Raw genomic sequence first — 20760 nt, forward strand, 5'->3', positions numbered from 1 at the left:
ATAGGTAAACAGTTGCTAGTTCAGGCTGTTTATTTTCCACCCAAATATAAACACTGTAAAACTGAAAAATACAAAAGATAAGATGTATAAAATCAACTATAACCAACCAATATCTCCAACAGTATGACACGTTCCCACCCTGGGAATGACAATGACAGCGTGCCATGTGGTGCTAAAATCTAACCTATTAGCTTGTTGATAATACATAATGGAATTCCCCATTAACACGCTAACGGAGAGTAACTTCAGTAGTGGTGTGATACAGTAACTATAGTATATACTGTATTTATAGTAGGGATAACAACATATTTCTGCAAGAAAGGTGAATTATCTAAAATGGGACAATTATCAGCGTAAATCTTAATTTTAATTACTTTTACATTTGTTCTTTTTGTGGTTGGCGACTCTTTTAACCTCATCTTAACGCCTCCCTTTGTCTTAGGGAGCTGAAGCACAGGTCCATGAAGGAACCCAGTGAGAAATTTCAGCTGCAGGAATATGTAAACAAGGAGATGAAGAGCACAGGGTGCTGCAGGTCATAAAGCCTGCTCCAGTCATTGTCTGGATCTGTGTGTGTGTGTGTGTGTGTGTATTTGCCATATGTACTGTATGTGTGTGTGAATCACTCATCTTCATATCATATGCATTCATATCTGGCCTACCAGAGATGAGGAGTCAACTCCAGCGAGGTATGAACATTGTTATTTTTCTGTTTCTCCACCTTCACACCTCTTTGTCCCAGTACACACAACCTATATCTTATGCCCTGCACCCATCTCTCTGCCCTCCTGTCTTGTGTGTCCTGCTTTTCTTTACTCGCCTCCTTTTGCAGCTGTGACTGTAGCCCCAAGGTTATGGTTTTTCAAAAGACAAACTTAGGCGCTGGACACTCAATTAATGGACAGTCTTCCATAACCGTATCTATATGATTCCCTATTGACATCACCATAGAATCTCGATTATTTCACCTTTAATCATGTGACAATTTTATTGTGGGAATTTATTCTTATCTTTATGCAGAGACAGGATGTGTTTTTCAAAGACATTTATTATTTCAGTCAACATAAGGACGTCAGTAAAAAGTTGTTGTTTTGTTTGAATGTACTTTTATTGGTCAACATGTCGATAAATGCTCAAATACTAGACGACGTACAGTGATGTCTTCTCTCGATGGTTCAGTGTTCAAGTCAGCTGTTCAGGCTCCCTGCAGCCAACTTAGCTCACCAGCATAAACTCAACCTAAGCATTTCCATGATTCAGCTGAGGATATTTGGAAAAATGTATTATGTCTTCAACATAGAGTAAAGGTACTTTTTTTACAACATCATTAGCCTCATTAAACACCGTCTTTGTAGATGTGATTTAATGCTAAATGCAAAAGTACACAGTTGAAAGAAATCTTCATAAATTACAGTGCATGGACGACAGAACCTAAGAACTGTTTTCAGACACATTGGGATTTTTTTTTTTTTCTCCAATAATAAAGGATCGATGTTGGTCTTAGAGCCTCAATGCAACCCCTCTTCTAGATGATGTCGTTAATTTTCAAATTGTTTTTAAAAACAGATGGTCAGACATACTGTCAGTGATCTATTTACACTGAGTTTCAAAGAATGGTGCAAATAACACTTTCTGCATGTAAAAAAAAAAAAAAAAGAAAATAGCACTTTTAGATGTAAATGAGTATGAGTGGGGAGTAAAGACTTACAGTATGTTGACAGTGTTACCTAAAGTATTGCATATTAATGTATATTTGTTTTTATTTTTCATTTGTAGCCAGTGCAATCATTAGACTGCTTTAATTCTTGCTTTTAGTTATTCATAAATATACAGTGAGATCACTTTTACTACACTTACTGTAACAGATTTAATTTTCAATGGATAAATGGGCCATTTTGATCTTCACACTACATTCAGTAACCCGTGGCAAGGTGAAAATAAGTCTACATTTTTTGTAAATGCATTAAAGAAAAACAAATCTCCCCTTTACAGAAGTATTTTTGCTTTAAATTACCCTTGACGTATGTAGAGCTTGACCAAAGTCCTTAAAGGCCCAATTGAATTATGGGACATAGAAATCACACTGCATGTCAAGAGAAAAACTGAGGATGTATGTAGCCCAATAAAAAAAAAGGTAACTTTCTAAAAAGTGTGTGAGATCAGACTCGATTGATGCGTGAAACTGTATCCATTTAAAATTAAACCTACATGTTAATGGGTTACATAGTGCAATGGTGTTTTAAAGACGTTTCTTATCATCTGTTAACAATATTTAACCTGTTTATAAAAGTAAATGCCTCTTTTTATAAGACTGTTGCTTTGGTAGATTCCTCTTAGTTATAGAAGCCATAAAGACTATTTACTCCACATCCTCTTTGTTTTTCCAATCTGTGTTCGCAGGAATGCATTTTTTGTTTGACTACTTTTCAATGTGCAACTTTCTTGTAATAGCCTAAATCTAAATGATAATAAAAAAATAAAAATAAAAAACTGAAAGTGATGTGGGCTTTTCTGATTCGTTTACACAACTCTACTTGTTGGTGGTGGGTTTTATGCTAAAACATTTTCTTTGTCTCCCTCTAGTGGATAATTTGTTGTGTGACATGAAAGCAAATTCTTGATAGCATTAGTTTTATCCGGTTTTCCAAAGTGACAAAGTAAAAGCCAACACTTATGACAATAAACCTCACACAAAACAGTTCACAATCAAACAAGCACAGAAAGCAAATAGCTTATCCTGCCTGCGGTGCTCTGCATAATAACATTAAAAGCTGTAGCTAGTAAATTAGTTAAAAAATAAATATGAAGAATTAAATATCATTATATTCATAGTGAATGTGAGAATGTATGAATAGCTGTAGGTAATATTTCTACTCTGCGTATAACAGGTCAGGCACAGTTTGAAATACAAAACTACCAATACAGTTAAACCTCTCAGGGACATGTATTTACGCTGGGAACAGAACATACAGAAATGTCTTCATGTCTGAGCAGCACAGTTCTGATTCCTACACAAAAGACACACATGCAAACATCTTGCACATTCAGGTCAGGACGACCTCTTTCAAGTATGTGAGTCACAACACATGACATGAGTGCGTTAGGCTAACATTTGTGAGCTTTGGAGCGGCTCCTGAAGAAATTTATCTGGTGTATAATGTATGTGAGGTTGAGTACTAAGAGTAAATGTGAGAATGGTAAGCCGTCTCACCTTCAAGTCCCTTTCTCTGTCACCTCTCAGTTTTTACTGCTGTTATGGAGATGTCAAGTACATATCTTAGGTATTTTCCTCTGGCTCCACTTCCCGCACCATTAGGAGACTCATGGTTTGTGCTTGAAATAAGCCTCCACTGCAGAAAGATCAAAGACACATGTATCAGACTAAGCAACTGTGGAGGGAAAAAAAATTATTATTATTATAATGATGACTTGATTTAGTTTGGCGTTTACCTGCATACTCCTGAGGCAGCATTGGTCTGTTGATAACAGTTTGAAGTGCAGCAATCCAATCCGTCTGATCCTCTTCAGTCTCACATGCAAAAAGGAACTTCCTGTCTGGGGTTACTATAGTTATTCCAAATTGCCAGTGGTTGCCCTGAGTGCTAGGAGGGAGGCCAGGAAGCACAACGTAGCTGTTCTCCTTACTACCAATGAACACCTCACCTCTTGCATAGGCATCCTATGAACAGAGGGACACGCATAAGTCATATTCCTGATTTAAGCTGCAATTAAGTTGAGTGGTACAACAACATAAATGTAGTTTCATTGAGGAACACATAACATGAATTAATAACATGAATGTAACAAGGTTTTTTGTTTTGTTTTGTTTCCAAAGAGTGAGATTGATGCACTAAAGAGAAAAAAAAAGGCACAGCAGTGATACCAGGGGATCTTTGAAGTACATGAGTCTCCTGTCATCCATCGTAAACCATCTCTTCTTGAAGCCCTCTGTGTGCTGTGGGACAGAACAGGGGTGGAGCATGTGACTGTCTTTTAATGCTACAGGATGTGTATTTTTCCCTCTTTCAGTAAAGCATGATGTGGAAATGTAAGCTAGCAACACAAGTAGGAAAAAGAATTGCATTACCTTTGGACCAGTTTTCTCCATGTAACCCTCCTTTATGTAGTTCCTGGTTAATTTTGGCAACAGCTACACAGAAGAGAGCACATTTATAGACACTGAGCTGTGGCCAGGTCACTACTACAAAAAGTATGTCAACCCACAGAAAGTATCTACAAACCCCTGTTTCAAAAAAAGTTTGGGTTTTTTCTAATATGCAGTAAAAACTGACACCTGGGATTTTTATTTAGCATTAGTGTTTGTTGTAAACAGGAGAAGGTACAGCTTCACCTTTATTTTATGAGTTTGCATACTCACTTCAGAGGTGGAAGCTCCAGGAAAAGCCACCTGCAGGTAATGAAACCTGGCAGCTCTGATGGCATTGAACCAGTCGACCATTTCCTTTAGGACAGAACGCCACATGTTCAGTAACTCACTTAAGAATTTCTTGACCATTTAGCTCCTATTAAGAATTTAAATGTAGCCTCTGTAATAACAAATCACCCCAACTAGAGAGAGACACATGCCTTTTGTTAATCCTCTCCATCTTTCTCTCTCCCTTCTACCGACCCACACCACCCTCCACCCCCCTCACAGATGCTCTTTTCCAATCCAAGACGTTACCTTGCCCTCCTCGTGGTAAACAAAGATATTTCTAGTGCTGTTGTCCTTCAGATAGGTTATTTGCAGGCCATGAGTGGTGCCGATCTTAGCTGGCTGGAAAGTGGCATTCAGGCTATTGATCTTCATTATGGCTTTAGGCTCTCGGGCCTAAAAGACATTTTTAGAAGTGAGACAGTCCTTACATATAAGGAATAGAAAAGGCTATAAAGTTGACAATGTGGACATGATCTCTGCAGGAACTATCTACTTTAATGAATTGCAAAGTGGACTTTTATAGTCAGAGTTACATTTTTAATATGGCTGTTTAAGTAATAGAGAAGTCACTCACATCATTTTTGTTGAAGTACTTAAGAACACCCTCACGCTCGGACAGGATAAATTTTCGGCTGAGGTACTGCCCGTTGTCTCTGCCTCGTTTCCATAGAAACCCTTCTCTGTAGCCTGCCAGGAGGGGTGCCACATGGGTCCCGTTCCATCGGCATGGAGCAAGCATGCAGAGAAAAGACAAAGCAGACGTTACCAAAATATAATAACACATACATCAAACAAACATCTATACAGAAGAAAAGAATGATAAAACCATAGATCATCATCAAGGCTATAATAGTTTGTCATCTTGAAGCTGCATGAGCTTTGGGCCGTTTGGGGCAGCAAACCATAATATAACAATATTCCATTGTTCCCATTCATCACATCTAAACAGTCATGCAACCTCATGCAACAGTGGGAATGAACAGTTGAGAGATAGTTAACGGTGTAACAGTGACTGTAATATTAGTGACCTAATCTAAGTGAGCATGCAAACATATCTCATGTGGTCATCTTTCTAAGCAGCTCAGCAGTGGTGGAAGAAGCGCCTCTGATTTTACGCCACTTAAATAATTCAACTTCCTGTCTAACTCTGGTCTTTCGGTGTGAGCGAACAGCACTGGCAGGAAGAAAGGCATTATTTCACATGCGTGTGTGACATACACACTTGTGGAGTGTAGAGACCAGCAACATAAAGCAGAGACCTTTCTTTCCCCAAATATAAGATTTTAATGCTGATACTTTAAAATAACATGGTCTTCAATTTGTCATTTCTTACAGACGTGTAGGCTTTTAAAAACCTTGAGCCTTTTTGTTTGTTGGGTTGAATATTTATTAGTTTCACAGTGGTTTTAACACCATAATTATAATTGTGTTGTATACTTTAGTAAGCAACAATAATAAATGCTGGTGATGTCAGCCCACATCTTCAACAGTTTCTTCTGATTACGCACATAGAAGTCTGCATGAGACACAACTGACAAACCACTTCCCCTGCAAGAAGGTGTAGAAGTGCTCTCTCAGATACTTTGAATTCACAGAGCAGAACAAACAACGATTCTGTGTGTAAATATGTCATATGCCAAATATGCAAAAAAAATTCCAAATGCTGCTACACTCAGAAATTCACACATCATTTTCTGCTTATCCATCTGCACCTTTGTGTAGATTTCTTCAGAAAGTGCAAAACCTTAATTATTCATGAGTCGTGAGATTCATGAGATTGCTTTGTTTCACAGCTGAAGGGGGGTTGGGGGGGATCAGACCCCCGCCCACAGCAACATAACAGCAGAGATAAAGAGGAGAAGCCATTTACTTGGTCAACACAATGTCAAAGATGTGGACACACTTGTCACAGCAAAGCAAGTTTTGGACCACAGCTTATGCCTTTCTTCAGGTCATCTATGCATCACTGCTAGTTCCCCTTGGCCTCAAATCTGTCAGTAATGTTACGCAGAATATCTGTACACAAAAGACGCCTTTCTTCCTCTATGGCCGACATGTTCCTAAACCTCTGCAGAGCACAACACAAGAGGCCATTGACAGAGAGCCAGAAACACAGTCATGAGACTCTGACAATAGTGCTTTATATTCTCTACCTTAACGGGAGAGCTGATTACTGATTTTTCCTTCTTTCTTCTTAACATTTACTGATAAACTAAATATCTGTGTGCATATTATCTACAACAATGTGTTTGAGAAATTACAGTGTACAGGTCTGTTGATTTTAGACGTCAACCCGTTGCCTCATATGTCATACTACACTGCGTATGAACCCAACAGTGCAACTCTATCAATGACACAGCTATTACCAATTTGACAGGACAGTCACACCCATTCTTTACACAATAGGGGTATGGAGAAACATGGTAATGTTTTTAAACTTTCATAATTTTTACTTGTCAAACTATGTTAAACTGGTTAAACTGACTGTTTTGCACAACTTCCTGTTTCTGACATGGTTCTTAGTCTGATAGAAAATGTGGTTTGAGACCATTATAAATATATATTATGTAGACATGTCACGCTGTGCAGACAACTTCTCAGTTTCCCTTTAAACTGAGCTAAGAACTAGAGATTTCGCAGCTGTGAAGCCGTTTGATTATACACAAAAGGAACTCATTTAATAAAACGCAGGCTGAAAAAGCCATGAGCCAATTCTTAATTCATGCTTCCATTACATTCAGGTGTCCTAGTAAGCTACTGTATGCCAGTGAGCAAGCATCCACAACGTCTGTGGCACTGAAAAAGCTGAACTGTTACTAGTTATAATTGTATAAAGTGATAAGAGGAAGGCTGGCAGCGCAGTTTAGAGAAACTTTTATGGTATAAAGTACAGCATCTCAGCTCATTTTAATTTCATTCAGTGCTGGAATGGCTGTTCTGTAAAACCTTACTAATTTGTGGTTATGGTGATAGTACTTTCTCTTCATTAATGAGATACCTTTATCATTTGACAAACACATTCACATTATTCAGCACAAAAGAGAGATAGGGTTATGCAATACATATTTACTGAGGAACTGAGCTTAGGCCAAAGACAAAGTGATTACACAGTCAACAATGACTAAAAAGCAAGTTATATTTTAACTGGGCATAAACTGAGGTAGGTGCAAATAAGAAAAGAGCAGAGGTAGAGCAGGAAGAAAATCAGCTGATACCACAAGCTAAATGAGGACAACAAAGAACAGTTAGGTTTACCACCCTAACTAACCAGTCCTCATCGTCTCTGTACCATAAGTCACTCTGACACACCATCCATCCATCTTCCAAACAACCCAACTAGAAGTTGTAAAATCTGCATGTCCAAACGAGCAGTGGGAAAGCTCATTACACCAGCAGCACGTCATTAGCATGCCAAACAACACGGCTTACAATACACACTGATCCCCAACAGATTAATACACCTTTTTCACAAAATCACCCATTGGAAAATTGGTGAAACGAGAAGAGGGACATCCAGCCTATCCATAATATCCATCCAGATAAACAATGGCACCATAATGAGTGGAAGCCAGGGGAAAACAGCTATCCTATCTGACCAAGGTCAAAAGTTCATTACAACCGCTCATTAAGACAGCGGGCCTGATTTACTAAAGGTTTGTGTGTCAGGTGTATACTTGGCAACACCTGCAAAAAACAGCACAACAAAGACCTGCTAAAGGCAGCACACAGAGGATTGCGTCTTTGAATCGAGCAAAAACTGCGCATGCTGTGGATTTTGGGGGCATTTTTCCCCCCTTTCTTTGTTTCTTTACATTCTTCTTTCACTCTTAATATTGAATGCGACCTTGCAGGCGGTAATCCGTTTCACCCGAGAATGTTGGTAATGATAAATGGATGATGCTGTTTTCCTGCCGAGTGTTCATTCGACACTGAATAGGTGGTGCTGTCTGAGCCACAGACCATTACTTGTTTCTTAGAGTATAATGTGTTTCAGTGTGTCGTGTGTTTATAGACACATTTCATTCCTACCTGCCGAGTAGGGCTCCTGCTTCTCCACACACAGAAACTCCTTCCTCTCGTACTTTGCTCGGATCCATTGATCCCGCAGGAGCCTGTAAAGCAGTCGATATAAGATGCTCAGCTTTGCCTGGGTTTGAGGTTTACGTCATGCTGGAGCTAATTTAATAACTTACAAAGATGCAGAGGCTCCAGGCTGCATTTAATATCCTTATCTTACTCAAATAAATGATATTTAACTTACTTTAAATATCATTACCAATCAATGGTAAAACAATTAGGTGTGAGCATTTGAGAAATGTAGGTCTTCACAATCAAAGTCATCATTTTGACAACAGGTTTAAAGGAAGGTATCATGACTTAAATTAGATTTCTGATGACCTTAAAGAAGAAAGTTTCAGCTGCTCACCAGCCTGTGTTTTCAACAAACCACTCTTTAATACCATTGTACAGCTTTGTACTCGTCACCGCCCACAAATGCAGCGCAGATGTATTTTAGGATGAACTTGATATCTCATATTGTTATTTCTGTCAACAGACAGACAGCTAAGAAGAAACCCTACTGCTGAACTTCCTGTTTAAACTACAGGAACTTCTCAGTCTTATCACTGAGGAGTTTCTGCATGCCAGTCTGGCTACCAAAACCCCATCTTGTCCACATGCTAGTGAATGTGCCATATGTGGACACTGCATTTTAAAAAGTGCTATTTTTTTATCTATTTGCACAAAATAACAGCAATGTAACAAGCTTAGGTTTGTAATGTTGATCAGTGATGGACACTGGAAAGACTTTGGTGCTGATGTAAACAAACCTTTTTTGGTCTGAAGTGGTATTATAGTACACATCTACTTAGCTAATGGAAAACAGGTCTAATCTTGTTTTAACTTTAACTTCGGTAGAGTTTACAGAAACATGATTTATTGCCAATGCTTTTACAATTTTATTTTTGTCTAAACTACTTTTTAGAAAGCTTTCATTAATGTGTGAGCTAACCGTCACCTCAGAGTGTTTAAAAATCAGAACAAAGACAAAAGGAAAGTTTCTGCTCTCTGTCTATGCCGTAGCTATTTCCAAAGCCATTTGCATTTAGAGTGACTTTTGGTCCAAAAGTACCAAAAACAATAAAGGAGGGTGGTGGATGACATTACTTACGTGCAGTCTTTGTGTGTGGGACGGTAGTAGAAGGCAGGAACTATCTGTTCATATTTGGTATTGGCAGCATTGTTACCCACAGAGTCCATAAACTGCAGAGTGGAAAAAGAAACAGCTGTAGTAATATCTGTGGGTACTCAGATGCTTAATGGCTGGAAAAAAAAGCATGAATGTGTTAATGAAAGCATGTTATAAACACACACACAGTCCTGTCACACTATACTTTCATTCCCAAGCCCCATCACAACTAAATGTCGTACCCCAAACTTTATCCGAACCCCAACTCCAAAACATAGTCTTCCCAAATCCCAAAATTGCTCTTTGATGTTGTAGGGACCTGCTGGAATGTTCTCACAATAATAGTATTTGAGCAAAATTTGTCCACACAGGGAAATAAAGACATCCTCCACTCGCACAAAAAAAAAAAAAACTCTAATGAGGTGCCTGCAGCTCAGCGTTTGTGTGGCTGACTCCTTGCCCAGGGGGAGACAGGACTGCTGCCATGGAGGCTGCTTTTTTTGGGACTCTGTATTTAACAGAGAGGATACTGTTTAGAATGCATTAGCACTTAGATGGGAGACTTTAGATCACACATTTATGCACACACACACACACACACACACACACACACACACACACACACAGATTAACAAAAAAAGAAAAGCGAGAGGATGCCTGAGTGGCAGAAGCGCCACAAACCATTGTGTTGCACACATTCACACAAGAAAACCACAATGCAAAGCAGCATGATGACACTATCACTGATACGATTGCATAAAAACAATAGATTTTGCACTTAAAAATAACCCTGCAACTTTCATACTACAAGAAGTCTTAAGCAGACATACACATACACATACACACTACAAACACCCATCCACACACAGTATACAAAGCTACTGGTTGTATCTGCCAGCTGCTGGCTCATGCCTTTCAGGCCAAACTGAATTGAAACTAATAACGGGCCTTTTTCGTCCACACAGGGACGCAAGGGTGGAGTGGCAGGCAGTGGGTGATTCAGTGGAGCAGGATGGGAGTAAGGCCAGGTTTTGGACAATGATCAAAGCTGTCTTTTAGAACCTGTCTCATAAAATACAGACCTTTCTTCTTTGTTATGAATAAAATCTCTTCTTTGTTCAAAGAGTTATGAATAAAACCAGTCACAAAGTAAATCTAACCTCCACCTCCGAGGAGCTCCAGGGGTCCAGCATGACTGACTTCACCTTGCTGATCTGAGCGATGTTTCTATGGAGGCCGGAACAGCTGTGACACACAAATACACCCAAGGTATAGGATGCCCACTCAGGGTCTGGAAAAAGAAAAAAAAGGACAAGCTCACACACAAAATCCCTTTAGGGTACAAATGGAACAAACATTTGTGAACTATATTTAACAGTATTGACCCACATTTGACTCACGTTGTGAACATTTCCTGGTCTATATCATCTGTATAGACTAGGGGAAATCATTTTCACATGTGTTATATAGGTGATTTCTGGAATGGTTTTAGACTCTTTCTGGTAAGTACATGATCAATTTGTGTCTGACAGAAACATCGGTGAGGAATAAAAAGAGCAGAGACGGGTACGGCTACGGGTTTGTCCGTTCTCTGATCCTCAGAGACTGACTAAATGCATTTTACGTACTTTGTGCCTAAACTGTCTCTCTGTCTTTAATTTGCTAGAATTCCCTTAATACTAAGCATTTTGTCTGTTAAAAAAAAAGAAAATACAACTTACAGTAATGCTACTCCTGTACTGTGTGTCTGTACAGCCACCAGGACATGCAAAATTACACTTACAATATAGTCACACTTTGATACATCACTAACCACTACCTCACAACTACCTTCCTCCACATTATCACAAAGCTGCACATATAACTATGCATCCATGCAAGACAGACAAGAGGCTGATTCTTTAGCCACTGTGTCACAAGAAAACACATGCTTGAAGAGCTTTAATATATAGATGACGTGAAAAAAAAAAAAAGTGATTTGTTCCAAAATCACAATAGTTGTGTTTCAGCATTTTGCCGTGTTCTTAGGAAGTTCGGTAAGCTTTGCTCTCTGTTCTAATATTTGTTTGAAGAGTGCAGTGTAAAGGCCATTCACAAACCTTTACACATAAATAAATGTTTTATTCCCATTTTGGAGGTTAAAAAAAAAAAAAAAGACAGACTGTGTTATAAGCTCTAGTAAATTAAGACAAAACACAGTAGTGAAGTTGTGAGTGGCTTCACACCCTCCCACACCCCCTACTACACTTGAAAATCTCATTTTCAGAATCATTACTCTGATGCAGGGTGAGATTACAACTGCTGTGTTGAGTCAGATAACTGGGACAGTGTCAAGTAGTTTTTACCACCAGTGCAGCAGCACGACCATTTCTAATGAAGACAAAGTGAATTGGACAAAAGGAAAAAAAAAGAAAAAGACTTCCTTGCCCACTATCACAAAGATGCACACGCGTAACAATGCATCCGATCCGTGCAAGACAGACAAGAGGCTGATGCTGCAGCCACTCCCATTGGATCTGTACAGTGTTTAATATCAAACTATTATTATTGTACACGGTTTCATTTGGGTCTCTTAAAAAAGGGCCTGAATAAGGAACCGAAATAGAGTTTAAACTGTAATGCCATTTGACAGGACATACAGATCACACTTAAACTGGTGTTATATAGACCATCATGATCTTCACTCAGGGTAAATAAGCCCTATTTCACAAACCACATCTGTCTGTGTCTGTGTGTACTGTAGGCTATATGTTGACTGCACATTTGATAAGTACATGTCAACTATGTGTGACCATCAGGGTCACTTGTACATACCCAAGGAAATGAGCCACAAGAGAAATACATATTGACCTAACTCCAAATATATATTATACAAGATCTGTATATATTTATGTCCTAAAAACAAATATATACACACAACATAACCCATCAGATTAAACATTTTGTACAGAGAGCACTTTAAACTGAGCTCTCAGATGAAACAAGTGCCATTTTCATGAAAACTGAAAACGCATTTAAATAAACTCTTTCATTATAAACTTCTAACCAAATCCATCCCGCTCCTGTGTGGGGGTTGTCCATAAGAACAACGGTTTTATGTTTCACAACCATGAACTGTGACTACATCGTCTACTGAGGAGAAACTAACGACCTTGCAGCTTCTCTATTGCGAAAAGGGAGGCGGCAAAACATGAAACTGCAGTGTGCAATTACACTTTTGTAGCTCCAGATGGAAATGACAGTGGGTGAACAAACAGATTTAAGTAGGAAAGATTATTAAAATGCGTCTTGAGGTGTCCAGCATCTGTCAGGGTCTCCCCTCATCCTACCTGCAGCTCCGCAGTCGGCACAGTTTCCATTCCCAGGTTTCCCCAGCAGCTGCTTCATACGGTGTCTGTTCCTTTCTTGACCCGAAGCCATAACGCAAACGATTCTGTTCAAATGAGTGTTCAGAAGCTGAAAACCTCCGACTCATGCACCGACAGCAGAGACTGTCAGCGGAGGCTGCGGACGCGTCGTAACGCGCCTAAGCAAGTGCCGAGAAGTCAGAAGTCATAGGCGAAGCGTGATTAGTTGATGAGGCATAGTTGGTCTAAAGTAGACGCTACAAACCCGCATATACTTCAACAATACATGCATTTAAGTCCTGTCTGCACTGATCTGGAGGGAGACACCCAGCGGTCGTTGTGGTGATAGTCAGCGACACTCCCAAACAGCGATTACGCACATGTACCCAACTCCTCCAACAAAAAAACAGAAGCTGAGGTAGAGGTATTACTGTAGGCTCTAGTATTTCAGTAATGATGACGAATTAAGTCCAGTCATAAATGTTTTAAAAATCCACAGACATAAATGAAACTATGATGGTGGCTGCTGCTCAATTGCTGACACAGTCCAACTCGAAACTCCACACAGAGGTGTTTTTAATTGCAGCTGATTAGTCCTCCATCCAGCAGGGTGGGTGGAGAGAGGATGGCACTTCGTTTATCATAACAAATCACAAGTGTTTTACGTGTTTGTTCTGCCTCATATAAGGTCAACAAAGAGCTTATCTGGTGCAGCGTGAGAAAGCAGAGTTGAACAGTCTGAACAGGCCAACACAGCCTTTTAGAAGCTGCTTATTCAGATTCAATTCAATATCAGAGCTGGTATTAAGTGTTCAAACTCTATACTCAGCTAATAGTGCAAGTACTTGCCCATAAAAGCATCACTTTAATTAACTCAAGTGTAATTATTAAGTACACTAGGAAGTGTATTTTAAACTAATTTAATTTAGTTTATAGACAAACCTGAAATGTTTAGCCCTTAAATTATAACCTGTACAGATTCAAGGGCAGATCCAATTCAAAAAGGAATTTCAGTTGAAAACTCAACATTCATTTCATTTCTTTTATACACAAATTCCCTTTATCTTGGCCTGACCGTTACAAACTGGACTCATACACGTTTCAGCACTTTTATTTTTCAAAATGTCTAAAAATCAGTACACAGTAAAAAGAAATCACACTTTGAAAGAAACACTTGTAAATCTGAGTTCAAACTCAGCAAAAAATAAAAAATGAAGAGAAACTCACATTTGCACAAAAAAAGTCCACTTTCTAAACATAAGCAAATGTTTATGTGGCTACAAATCAGATGATTTGATTTCTGCGTAAATCTTGACAAAACAGATCACTCGATATCAGAGGCAGGAAATGTATCTATCTGGAGGAGTTAGAGCTGGAGCGAGAGCGGTGACGCCTGCGGCCAGGAGATCTGGAGCGAGAGCGTCGGCGTGCAGGGGATCGTCTCCTTGGGGAGCGGGACCTGCAAGACCACAAGGAGGAAATAGTTGTGGATTGAAAGCAAAAAGATTCAGCAGACATAAGTGTTGTATTAGTCAAATGATCAAAGTTAGATGGTGTCACTGACTGAAATTAATTCCCCATTCATTCCCAAAATATTCATAAGAGGCAAATGAGACTGACCTCCTCCTCATGCGTGGTGGGCTGCGACGCCACATAGGTGGCGGTGGGGGCATTCTGCGAGGGGGAGAGGGTCTACGAGGTGGAGGACGGACTCGCTGAGTCAGCACAGCAGACGCAGTGATTTCCTGTCCGTCAATCTGACCTGTTAATAAAAGCATTGTCATAGACGGTTTGTCAACAGATATGTGGAAAGAAAACAATGATTGTGCAAGACAGAGGCACTGAAACAAATACTCTGGCCTACCTCCATCCATGTGTTTGAGTGCCTTCTGGGCTTCCTCTGGAGTCTCAAACTCTACATAAGCGCAGCCCCTGGACAGGTGAGGGTGGAGTCTATCCATTGGCATGTCTACCATTTTTATTTTCCCATACGTGGAAAAGATCTCCTGGATGTGTTCCTGGGCAAAGACGACACAGCATGGCCATGAGACAAATGTCAACAGAAAACTTTATGTGTGGAGGAATGTCTGAAATGTGTGTGAAATACATATAATATTATATATATGTGCTTCAATCCTGTCATGGTGATGGTGGTCACATACATCAGCAGGGAACATTATTATTTTATTATTATATGCTATTTATTATTATATACTAAAAATGTGTGTTTCTCTACTGCTCTACCTTGGTCACATTCCTGGTCAGTCGCCCTAGATGAACTTTAGTTGGTTTGGGGCTTGGGCTTCTTTTCCTGCGTTCCTTATCGTCCCCCCTCTTCTGTGTTTTTGACCTTCAGAATAAAAAAATACAGTGAATAATTTCACCGTGATATAATCAGGACAAAATGAGAACAACATAAAATCCTGCATAGCTACAAAGGGTGAAGCCACTCACGCTGAGCGGGATCGCCTGCGATTGTCATGGCGTCTGCGGCTAGGGCTGGGGGAGCCCGAGGAACTGGACGAGGAAGAGGAACGAGAGCTAGATGAACCAGAGTGGCTGGAGCCAGACGAGCTGGATCCGCTTGAGGATCCAGAGCTGGAACCGGAGCTGCTGCTTGAAGAAGAGCTAGATCTGGACCTGGTCATTAACACAAAAAACATATTACATTAGAACATGACATAATGTTGGCTTTAGCATAAACACAAAAAAATCACATAAAAAGGTGATTCAGAAAACAAACCTGCTGCTACTGCTGCCAGTAGAAGCACTGCGGCGTTTTCTTAGTTTATCCCGTCCCCTGTCCTTGTCTCCTTCCTTCGTACTAGTTTTTTCTTTGCCTCTATCTTTTGTTTTCTCCTCCTCCTTCCGCTTTGTGGGTGATGGTGCCCTGAAGTCAAAGGCAAGTTGCAGTTACTGTGTCATATTTTATACTTATTACTGACGTAGGGCTGTGAGCTACAATGCAATGGTTTTCATTAGCAATTTGTCAGTACTTGAATGTAAGAAATCAAACAACCATTTTGTCAGATCAACAACAGACAGATCATGAGACAACAGGTCCGCCTCTTTCTCCTTATAATCTTTCTCTTATTTTGCATCTTTATGGTAGGTTAGCATTTCATTTTAGTTGTTTAACATTTGTTTTTAGTTTGCTTTCATATCTTTTCAGTTGTGCGAGTCTCTTTTAGCAGTGCTGTGAACAATTTTAGAGATTATGTCTTTTTAGTAGGTTTACATCCATCTGTTAAGAGTTGTTTTGGATGTCACTTTGTCTCTCTTTATAGTTGTTCAGTGTCTCTTTGTGGGAGTTTTAGATCTCGTTTTGACTCTTTTTTGTTTATTACGTCCCTGAACCTGGTAGTCCCATCTATCCATGTGATCAACACCTAAAGACAATCTAATTACAACGAAGGGGAGAAACAAAGTGTGAATCTCTTTCTGAAAGTAAAAGCACACCATAAGGTGGAACGATATTATTGTTGAGCAAAATCTGAGCTCAAACGCCGAAAACACACGACTATTTTTTGCAAAACTTTAATGCAATTGATAATGCATGTATATTGTAATACTACTACTAATATCACTGTAGCATCTGGAACTAATTCACTTCAACGATTCTCGGAACAACATAAATCCCCCGCCATTGATTTTCATTCAACTGACTCCTCAAAACAAGGCAGCCATTGAGGGTACTGTCTCTTGATGACTGCTCTCTTCATAAAATGCACAGACAATTATAAAACGTGGGAAACAATTTCGTATGTAGAAATGCATGCGCTGGAATTGAAATTAGTGAGAGTGCGATTGAATAAAAGGCTAAACTTACATTTCTTTCCAACGAGGCGATTTCGCTTCTACCACTTGCGCGCAGAGGAAACGTCGCTCAGTGATGACGACAAAGCGGAAGTGACGTTTCCACTTAAGCGCCACATACAAGTCATTTGTTTATTTACGTTGCTGTCGAAAGAAATGTGAGTTTATTTATGTATGGAGACATCGTAGCTATGCAAAGACGAAATGTGTCATAGTGGTCCATGCAATGTTTTAATGGAAGAGGAAACACATATCGATCTTCAGTTTTCTGCAAGGTGAGTGAATCACTTTATAATGGTTCTATAACGTTATCGTTAGCTAGGTCAGCTAGCATATGTTAGTTAACATAAACAGCTCAGGTGCAACGTGTTCAAAATACGTTTGTCTTAAACCTTTGCAATGGACACTAATCTATAGTCAGGCTATGCTAATGTTAGTTAGTAATACATTTTAATAAGGCCTTGTTCGATGACACTGGCTATTGTGTTTTGCAACTGTACTGGCGTTGTTTTTCTTAACGTATATAGTTAAAATATAGAATATATATATATATATAGAGAGAGAGAGAGAGAGAGAGAGAGATGTATATGGAGCGCCTTTGTCGCCTTGGTAGAATGGTTACATCGCATGACAAGTAGCAGCAACGACCCTGGTTTGAGTGCGGCTGGGGACCTGTGCTGCATGTCATACCCCATCCCTTATCCCATGTTTCCTGTATGTCTACTTACTAACGCAGTCGAAATAAAAGGGCAGATATTTATCTAACTACATAGTGTAATCACAAATGCCATCCCAACCATGAAAGCTTAGTAAAACTGTTGAGACTCTGCATTGTCAGTTTTTATAGACGATAAAGGCAAAAGTCAGGTTTGAGTTAAAGTATTAGCAACAATAAAACTTTCAAAACAATAATAAAATTAGACCAGGACCAACGAACTAGCACATTTTACAAAATAAACAAAGAAATGCACAAAGATATTCAGTGTAATCAGCTATTGCACATAAGGAGCAGCAAAGTGTTCAGTCAAAAGGTACTCAATTTGTCTGTCTCAAATTGCACCCAATAGCAGCAGGTATTCAGTGTGATGCTGATTTTGTCAGCTTCACAGCTTCTGGACAACATTTCTTAGAGAACTGAGAGCATTTGTCATTAATATCATAAATGTTTAAATAAAATGATCACTTGAAGAACCTTTGTGTGTTATGGTGACCACAAAACCTTGCTGTATTATTTACATTAGTTTCTCAATAAGGGTAATTTAAGGGTAATTTCACTTTTAAATTTGGGGAGAACATGTATGAGAACTTCTCTTGTGCCTCCCCTGCTTCTAGATGTAAAAAAAACCTCCAGATGGCATAATCTGGTTGACCTAGACTACAGTCTCCATAGTATGAGGAGTTTTTCATACTAGAACCATCTGAAGCAAGCTGAAAATCGATTCATCCTTTAAACATCAACACCATACAAGTGTTATTTACATGTTTTTTATTCTAAAACAGTAAAACACTGGTTCCTCTGGTGTGAGGAACAATGGGCCGGCTGGATGATGCAGCCAAACAAAAAGTAGTGGAGCTACGGAAGGCTGGTCTGAGTTTCCGTAAGATTAAAGCTGTGCTGGAGCTGGAGAACATCAAGGTGTCTGCCCAGGCCATCTACCTGTTCCTGCGAGAGTTCCAAGGGCGGCCCCCAGGGAGGGTCAGACCTGTGGAAGTCGGAAGCAGCTCAGCATCAGCACATGTGCAGCCTCGAACCAGTGCAATACAAGAGGGCTGGAATAACATTCACCTCCAAAACCTACTACGTGAGGCATCTCATCATGCTGGCTTTGCAGCAGCTGCAGACTTTTCCAGACAAGCTTCCATAAATCAAGAGGCTAGTGCAAAGCCATCTGGGTCTGGGGAGACCAGTGGAGGAAGCAGGGCAGAACAGCAACACGACAGAGATAAGGAAGAAAATGATATACAGATTGTCAGTGTCACATCCCTTGCACAGAACAGCCAGCGAGGTCCCCAGTCGACTGTAACCGGGGCAGAGACAGGCACTGTGTCTTCCACTCTAACACCTTCTGGAGCATTTATTAGGAGGAGAGTCACACCTTCTCCAGCTACCAATTCAATGTTGGCAGCACGAAAGAGGCTTTTGGATAAAGCACTTTCACACAGGATGAAGGTAACTGCCCAAACATAAGTTCTCTCATTTGTCACAATTTTAATTGTGCAATTTGTCATTGTTGTTTAGAATATATATTATTTGCCAATTGCAGTCTATAGTTATGAAATTGCCTTTCAGTTTAATTTTGCATGAATTGATTTTCAACAGTCATTCCACCAGGTGGCATCGTTGTTGAGAAGAGATCACTCAAGTGTCCAAGCTGGTGATTTGAGAAGTACAATTCCTCAACCATCTGAAACATATGATCTGACCACTGAAAAGGTGAGAGAAGAGCAACCACCCATAAATGATCTCAGGCTTCATGTTTTAACTAAGATGTGTAACAGCACTTGATAAGGCTTTCACTTCTTTTGGGTGACTGGCAATATGCACGGGTTACACTTATAAATAATAAATCTTACATATTTTCATTTTCAGACTGTTATGGAGCCTCAGTCTGTAGGAGCCAGTGCCACCAGGCGTTTTTTGACACAGAGACCAAGTCTGACTCTCCGCTCCCTTCACCCTCTGCCTCGGGTTGGCATACGTCTTCCTAACCGGCCACCTGCACCTGTAACATCCTCTGCTCCAGGGGGTCCTGTCATACGTCTACAGACCCCTGGAAGCCAGGGAGGTACTCGCAGTGAAGTGAACCCAAGCCCACAGCAGGCCATGCAAGATGCTGGAGGAAGAGGTGGCCTGCAGGATCAGATCCAGACCTTGGGGTCCGAGGTGCGCAGCTTAGGCCTGGCAGTAAAGATGCTGGTGGAACAACAGTGCCGCCTAGAAAGGGAGCAGGCACAGCAGACACACATACAGAAGCAGATACTCAGCACTCTGCAGAGCCTTACCACTAAACTTGGACGTTGTAGCAGTGCTCAGCAGCAGCACAACAAAACTCCATCACCCTCTGCGTTGCCAACAGCCCCTGCGTCTACCTCCTTCAGCCAAGACACCTTCAACTTCAGCCAAGGCACGTACACTCAGTGCAGCCAAAACCAGCCAAGCTATAACTCTTTAGAGAGTTTAGAAAATGTAGAGGCCTTTAAACTGCCAGGACTGAGCCCTACAAGCATCAACGGATTCCCACCATGTAGCAATGCTGAGAACCTTCCACTTACACACACACCCCCTCAAACCCAGTCATACACAGCTGCATACTCACAGCAATCCAGTCAACCACTCATTTCACCCTACACTCAGTCCTACCTCTCTACATATAGCCAGTCCCATTCTCAAACTCTCAGAGGATCAGAGAGCAAAACGTCTGATTTCCCAAGCAGCTGTTCAGCCAGGACTCTCCAGGACTGCAGTGTGTCCACCCAACCATTGATGAACACTAACCATTCCTCACAGGATCAACAGATCAACATTATCAAAGTGGAAGGACCTTAGGGGATTTCAGATCCATAGTGTTTTGGAACCATAAGGGCTTTGACGTGCTTTTTAATGTGACTTTAATATACATATGTAAGGTACATGTTTTTACAGTTAACTACTGTAGCATTTTTTTAATTAATTTATTAAGAGCAATAGAATAAAGGGGTAAAATAGTTTAGTAAACATTTTGATCATTGCTTGTCTTTATCATATGATATTAACTGAAAGAAAAGATACTTTGTCATTTTTGTGAAAACCATCCTTGTTTATTTTGTTTGTTTTTTATTCACTAGGACTGGCATTAGGGTGTGTTAGTTTTCATATCTCTATGCTAACTGATTAACAAAATAAAGAGCTGGTTAGGGTCCAAAGTTCCTAATTCAGTGTGTTGAGGTTGTGTGTGTGTGAGGGGTGTTTGATCGATGATATTTGCCAGACT

At 40.1% G+C, this 20760-nt stretch overlaps 4 protein-coding genes across 6 annotated transcripts in view; 2 read left to right on the top strand and 2 right to left on the bottom strand.

The window, feature by feature from the left end:
* Positions 1 to 2472, top strand: part of LOC113155828 (ras-related protein Rab-26-like) — a 43427-nt gene extending 40955 nt beyond the window's left edge. Inside the window, exon 9 of the mRNA XM_026350536.1 lies at positions 443 to 2472. Coding sequence (XP_026206321.1) covers positions 443 to 542 — 100 coding nt within the window. The 3' untranslated portion in view covers positions 543 to 2472. The remainder of the gene's footprint in view (positions 1 to 442) is intronic.
* On the bottom strand, positions 1046 to 13490 carry LOC113155822 (arf-GAP with dual PH domain-containing protein 1-like). Of its 2 annotated transcripts, XR_003298259.1 has the most exons (12): positions 12956 to 13490; positions 10787 to 10917; positions 9609 to 9700; positions 8468 to 8550; positions 5013 to 5125; positions 4685 to 4831; positions 4379 to 4462; positions 4088 to 4150; positions 3884 to 3955; positions 3451 to 3679; positions 3212 to 3350; positions 1046 to 1260 (listed from the first exon to the last, which is right to left on the bottom strand). XR_003298259.1 is itself a non-coding variant. In XM_026350517.1 (11 exons), the coding sequence occupies exons 1-11, from the start codon at positions 13044 to 13046 to the stop codon at positions 3322 to 3324; spliced, it is 1134 nt and encodes a 377-aa protein (XP_026206302.1). In that variant the 5' UTR covers positions 13047 to 13490; the 3' UTR covers positions 1046 to 3321. The 2 variants fall into 2 exon arrangements, 1 of the variants encoding a protein (XP_026206302.1); XM_026350517.1 differs by having other exon boundaries at positions 1046 to 3350.
* A 578-nt stretch (positions 13491 to 14068) lies between these two features.
* LOC113158179 (RNA-binding protein with serine-rich domain 1-like) lies at positions 14069 to 16862 on the bottom strand. Its single transcript, XM_026353905.1, has 7 exons — positions 16803 to 16862; positions 15717 to 15863; positions 15428 to 15613; positions 15218 to 15323; positions 14838 to 14991; positions 14594 to 14735; positions 14069 to 14432 (listed from the first exon to the last, which is right to left on the bottom strand). Coding segments are annotated over exons 1-7 (843 nt in total). The 5' UTR covers positions 16805 to 16862; the 3' UTR covers positions 14069 to 14326.
* A 50-nt stretch (positions 16863 to 16912) lies between these two features.
* Positions 16913 to 20686, top strand: LOC113158157. Of its 2 annotated transcripts, none has more exons than XM_026353880.1 (4): positions 16913 to 17064; positions 18290 to 18959; positions 19110 to 19223; positions 19380 to 20686. In XM_026353880.1, exons 2-4 carry the CDS (start codon positions 18321 to 18323, stop codon positions 20334 to 20336), a joined length of 1710 nt encoding a protein of 569 aa, XP_026209665.1. In that variant the 5' UTR covers positions 16913 to 17064; positions 18290 to 18320; the 3' UTR covers positions 20337 to 20686. The 2 variants fall into 2 exon arrangements, with proteins under 2 accessions (XP_026209665.1, XP_026209674.1); XM_026353889.1 differs by having other exon boundaries at positions 19122 to 19223.
* Positions 20687 to 20760: the final 74 nt, after the last annotated feature.

Source organism: Anabas testudineus, chromosome 8 (genome assembly GCF_900324465.2).
Source record: "Anabas testudineus chromosome 8, fAnaTes1.2, whole genome shotgun sequence".
Classification (NCBI taxonomy): domain Eukaryota; kingdom Metazoa; phylum Chordata; class Actinopteri; order Anabantiformes; family Anabantidae; genus Anabas; species Anabas testudineus.